General features: G+C 39.1%; 1 protein-coding gene across 1 annotated transcript; it reads right to left on the bottom strand.

The window, feature by feature from the left end:
• Nucleotides 1-1,758: 1,758 nt before the first annotated feature.
• On the bottom strand, nucleotides 1,759-5,727 carry LOC128180880 (uncharacterized). Its single transcript, XM_052849053.1, has 2 exons — nucleotides 4,658-5,727; nucleotides 1,759-2,654 (listed from the first exon to the last, which is right to left on the bottom strand). The coding sequence occupies exons 1-2, from the start codon at nucleotides 5,601-5,603 to the stop codon at nucleotides 1,978-1,980; spliced, it is 1,623 nt and encodes a 540-aa protein (XP_052705013.1). The 5' UTR covers nucleotides 5,604-5,727; the 3' UTR covers nucleotides 1,759-1,977.
• Nucleotides 5,728-6,028: the final 301 nt, after the last annotated feature.

A 6,028-nucleotide genomic window follows, 5' to 3' on the forward strand; every position in this document is an offset into this window, starting at 1 on the left:
TTACTGACATGGCTTTTTCTTTCATTTGTCAGATAAAAGAAAAAAATAGACAGAGTGAAGGTGTTCGAAAACTGATTAAGAGAACTCGATGGTCGTGGCCATTTTTAGACTATTTTTATCTCCTTGAGAAGAGATCTGTATAAAGATCGAGGAAAATGATCCAACTTTAAAGCTAAAATATTTTGGTTTTTTCTCTACTAAATGTTAGTTTATGGCCAAAAATATCAAATGTCAAAGTTTTATGCAGGTCTGATGTTTGGTTTGTTGACCATCCAGTCTCCTTAAAATATATATATATTTATTACCTAATCAAAGGGATTTTGTTGTTTTATTACAAATTAAATATTGGCGTCTATTTTGAACTGCCGGTCAATAGACTGTGGTCAATTGAACCGCTGGTCAATAGACTGTGATCTATTGGACCACCGGTCAATAGACTACGATCTATAAGTATTGGACCGCCGGTCAATAGATTGTGATCTATTGGACCGGCAACGTATATCAGAACGCGTGTACCGTGTATGTTATAATGTTACATCCTTTCACAGGGAATGTATATTCCTTTACATTGACGCTGTTTTTAGTACTTGGTGAAACCAAATTCAATGTTATCAAAATGAAGTATCAAATAATCAACAGTTTTAAAGCCTCATATAAGGTAAAAGACTACCGGTATTTAAAAATCTAATGGGTTGACGACTCCTCCTTCTTTGTGTAAACTAATATTAAATTGAGATGTTGTAATGAATGCAACAGGTTTGGTGCATGTAAAAGATGAAAAAAATATTTTAGTATATTGCATAATGGCACGAAAACCATCCGCAATATGCAAATTGTAAACCCGGAAAACTAAAAAAGGAATGAGGTAATAAAACAATTATTTAATGCTTGAGCAGTCAATAGACCAGAATGTTTTCCCTTGGTGCAGAGAACAGCTCAGTATGATCTATTTTATTCCCCCGACAGTTGGCCTCGGGCAATAGATCATTGTGAGCTGTTCCCTTCTTCACAATGTAATTTTTGTATATATCTTCTCTACACTGTAAACACAGTTTATTGAGAATAAAGTTCATTGTCATTGCCCTGAACCTCGGGAAAAATATTCTGGTCTATTGACTGCTCAAACATTAAATAATTGTATAATATAATACATGCATGTATCCCCGAGTTTAGCATGTACAGAAATAGAAGGTGGGAGTTGAGGTCTCCCCCCCCCCCCCCCCCCCCCCTGGAAAATCTGATGAAATGAATTCCCGTTTACAAAAATACCAGGCCTCAGGATTTTAAAGCAGTTTTAGTCTGCAGAGTCTGTAAGGTGTATGTTTTCTGTTCCTAAGTATTTGAAGTTTTCTCTTTCTCCCCCCCCCCCTCTCTCTCTCTCTCTCTCTCTCTCTCTCTCTCTCTCTCTCTCTCTCTCTCCATTGCATAACTTTTTTCTTTCAAGTTGCTAATCACCGAGGTACACTTGTACATTTAGACAGAGACATAAATGTCTCTGATTTAGATGACAATTTATCCTAGTTAACTTTACTGAGAGATTGCAATTATAACACGATTTTTTGAAATAATTTTCATTACTATATAGCTTTTTTTCTAAGTGAGTTTCTAAAATTTTGATCTTCTCCTTCTCCGCCTGAAAGTTGACTTTTGGATGTCTCAAACATACCTGATACAGGAATTTTTACAAAAACCCCGCTTCTGTCCATTCTGAGCAAAAGTTATCGTTCATTGATTGCGTTTTCGAAAATACACAACATAACCATTTTATCTCTTTTAATATCAAAATGACTATTATTATACAAGTATGAACACAAATGATGATAACAAATCAAAACTGGATGTAACTTTAACACATTCTCTCTCTCTCTCTCTCTCTCTCTCTCTCTCTCTCTCTCTCTCTCTCTCTCTCTCTCTCTCTCTCTCTCTCTCTTGGAATTGTAGAGAAGTTTGATTATATTCATATTGTAAAAGTAAGTTCTATTTTGATCGCCAGCCTGTCTTCAGCTTATTCAGTTTCTTGATTTGGAAATTTCCGAGACAGAACGGTTCCTCTTTAAGGTCGTCATCATTCAAGCACGCCAAGAAATTCCCGTCCAGCTTTTCGTCGACACACACCTCCGCCAGCTTGTCCAGTTTGTACTCCTTCAGGAGAGCGCATAACTGTTCCACTCCCAAATGATGAATAGAATTGCTATGATCGGAATCTGCGGACACAGCCAGTGAATCCGTTGGTAACGACCCTGACCTTTTGCTGATACAGCTGACCTTGACCGGAGTTATTGGTATCGTGTGCGATTTCTCTCGGACTCGCGGGGGAAGGGTCGGACTGGGCACTCTATCGTAATTCATTTGTCCTGTGGTTGGACTCACTCTAGGTTTTACGGGGGCGGGGTCAGAAATGTTGAGAACAGAAGGCGGGGTCACTCTCTCCGGCTTTGATCCGTTCGGCGGCTGGGTGATGTGTGTTGCACAGGTTGGACTAGACAATTGTGGAGGAGTCCCCAATCCTATTAATGCGTCATAGCTACCCGTCTTACTTCCGGTCACGTTTGTGTCGTTAGATTTGGTGGGGTCCCACAGCTGTATATACTCGTCAAACTCGCGTCGGCGTGGTGGTGGATGCTCCTCTGTCACAGATTCACCCTTTGTCAAATCTGCACAAAAAATGGAAAGAAAAAAAATAATGAATGTATCTTACCGGCGCCCCGTCGATTACATAAAATGATTCACGAACAGCCTTAAAATATGAACCTTGACACTTGACTGGTTGAAAGCCGTCAGAGATTATTAGATAATAGTACGGAATAGCAAGAATGGACATTTGAATCGTCCAAATTGTAGCTTACATGTGATCCGGAAAACCAAAACGGAACGACTGTCGCTGATAAGTTAAAGTGTCAAACTTCGCAAAAGGAAGAGGAAATTCTGAGGAACCAGTCAATACTAGAAGAGCCAATGGCTTAATGAAGCTAAACTTGATGAGGTGGTTAAAAAAACCTGCTTTGTTATGCGGAACATGTTTTTTTTTAACAACATCGGGCGTGTAAAATTAATTATGGCAAATTAGTATTTTCCTTGCATTTCCCCCAAGTTCAAAAATGCTTAAGTATATTTTGGGGGTGTATATATATACTATTAGTTACATATATATGCCATGGATGTACATACGGCAATTATAGTTTTTAAAAGGTGTAATGTAAATTATGCATAACTAGCAACTTCCCTGCGTTTCCCAAATTCAAAAGTGTTCATGTATATTTTTGGGTGTAGTTACCAAAATAATTACGGCAATTATGGTTTTAAACTGTTTGTTAAAATTGTACAACTGTTACAAGGATAGCTAAATATATCATAGTGACCACGACAGTGATGAGTAAGGATCTCGCACTTCATACGGACTCCACCTTTCTCCAAAAGTTTTTGTAATATTTTCCCACCGGCACCCCGTCCCCTCCCTGTGTGAGAGAGAACTGACCGAGGTCGAACTGTTCTTTGACTTACTTAGTGGTTTCATGGTTTGGGGCTCTCAAGTCGGTTTCTTTACTGTGTTATGAAATTATGGTCTTATATAAGCCGTATTATTATCATATCTTCTAAAGGGGAATGTCTTTGCTTTCCTTTTTTATTGTAACTTTAAAAGAATATTTAAAAAATGTTAACTACCGTAATAGCACTGACAGCTAATACAGTGTGAGAAATCTAATGACCAAATACTAGTGACTAATATCATGACCAAGGTCACGATTTCCCATTAAAAAGTCGCGCTTCCATCCCTAAAAATGAAAGAGTTCTATATAGGTACAGGGATACATGCAACCATAATTTGTGTGTGTGTGTGTGTGTGGGTGTGGGTGTGATTTCAAAGTATTTGAATAACACATATTTCTGCGTGTTTGCTCCCACAGTACTCTTTTATCTATTTGAATAACACATATGTCTGTGTATGCGATTTTTCAGTATGTGTACCAGTCATTGGGTTTGTTTAATCTATTTGAGACTTTTTTGCATAAGATTTTTTTTTTTGGTTTCAAATGATTTATTTCCTCCATTTCAAAATTGTCTGCAGGGTCTTGTTTGTTTAAAACCTAATGGAAATGGATGTTACGCAATTGTTATGCCTAGCGTGTCAAATACGTTCAGGTATGGCATCATAACATTACAGAGATTGTATACATGTACTTTAAAAAACTATCACCGTTACATTGAGATCAATAGTCCAGACTTTGTAAAACTTGTGCACTCTTTCTGTAATCGAGTTGAACCTGTCTGGGTTAACCGACACACACTTGGGCAGACACAAAGCATCGTTTTTGAAACGGGGGGGGGGGGGGGGGGGGGGGGACAGGCTCATCCAAAAAATCTTGTGACAAGCAAAAAAAATACTTATCCGGGGGGGGGGGGGGGGATGTAGCGTAGCGTTGGGTAGCCCCCCCCCCCCCTCCCCCCCCCGTCCGAATGCTATGGCTGCTGGGAAGGGTTTACTACCTTAACACTGCAGCATATGAATTCAAAATTCAAGGTACAAATGCAAAACGGGATTTCGACGAAAAGAGAAGTTCATATCAACAATTGCACGACAAAACAAGCTCTAAAATATGCAGAAAATAGAAATGCAGTTGCAACGTAACAATGATTAAATGTCAGAGTAAATACTTGCCACTGGAGCCGGGCTGTTTGTCGGTTCCTTTAAGAGTGTAAGTCTGGATATTATCAAACGTTGGTGTCTCTGGAAAGGCATAAAAAGGGCTGAATATTTCTATTTCTTCCATTGTGTTTTTGAGAACTTCCACATGGACGTGAGATAAGTCTAGGTTTTCGACAAGGTCGCAAACAACATTCGAACACTCGCGGACGAATTCGTCAATACATTCCAAATTACACTTTCCCAGGTCTGCTAGAAAAATCATTTTATTGGATAAAGAGGACGCAAGAATCTCGTTTTCTAGCTTTTTGGTGTCAATAAGGTGTTGGTCAATTTTGGGGTCACAAAATTTCAGTTTTCGCGGCAAATTGAATCGTTCGACAATGTCTTGCATGGAATATTTTTCTGTGTCTTGAATAATCTCCATTTCACATCGTAATGTGTTTGGCAAAATGATGTCAAGTCCAGAGTTTGGTCCGTCTTTCACTGTACAGCAAAGCATCTCACCATGCAGATCCTGTGCGTTTGTATAGTCCTCTTGGGAACAAGAATTTCCTTTGTATTCCCGAATTTCCTCCACTTCCAGTAAACTTCTCTTTTCGAGCCGGATGCTCTCACAGTCACTTTCCTTTTCAACAATTGCAAATACATCTGAAGTCGGGAGCAGGAATCTTGGAAAGTCCTTCACAAGTTCGTCTATGGCTGTGTACTTTTTTCCTATGCAATGAATATCGTAAAACAGTTCCGACGTGTCAAACGGGATAAACCCTAGTTCTTGTTTTAAATCGCGAGACTCTGTTGACTTTAAACATCCCTTTACTATTATTTGCCTCTCACACGAAAACACAGCAATGCATTCACCGGCCTTAAACGTCCGCCATCTAGGTATGCGGAGACATCCCTCTGTGACTCTCAGGACTTTAGGCAGCTCGACATTTTCTAACGTTTGTAGGAAAGACATCTTGTTTGCTGGCCCTTATCCTTCAGTGTGAGTTATACGCTTCAACAAGGAAGTGTGTATTAAATGCGATTTGTTTGCTTAGTTGATAACACAAACCACAAACAGATTTTTTTGTATACATGTACATACGTAAACCAACAATGTTACAAAGGACAAAAGTACTTTACTAATACTTCCCTCATGCGGTATCTGATAGGCAGATCATGTACTATTTAGGAAAAGTGATAAAAATTACCCTCATTTGAAAAACCAAACGAATCATAACAAATGCCCACGGGCTACATTGCTCGCCGATGCCACTTGTCGGGTAAATCAATGTTTCCTGGTTTATTTTCTTTGATTAAACTCTGCCCCCCTTTCCCATTGGAGCCAAATCTGACTTAAGTTTTTGTAACCTCTGAGTATCGCGGCGAATTTATTTCGCG

The sequence above is a fragment of the Crassostrea angulata genome, chromosome 4, assembly GCF_025612915.1.
Source record: "Crassostrea angulata isolate pt1a10 chromosome 4, ASM2561291v2, whole genome shotgun sequence".
Classification (NCBI taxonomy): Eukaryota; Metazoa; Mollusca; class Bivalvia; order Ostreida; family Ostreidae; genus Magallana; species Magallana angulata.

Bases quoted from the DNA above. Each gene is read 5' to 3' on its own strand.
- LOC128180880 (XM_052849053.1), bottom strand. From the start codon at position 5,603: ATGTCTTTCCTACAAACGTTAGAAAATGTCGAGCTGCCTAAAGTCCTG. The intron at 2,655-4,657 runs GCAAGTATTTAC...TTTTTTGTGCAG, and splicing joins CAAACAGCCCGGCTCCAGTG to ATTTGACAAAGGGTGAATCT.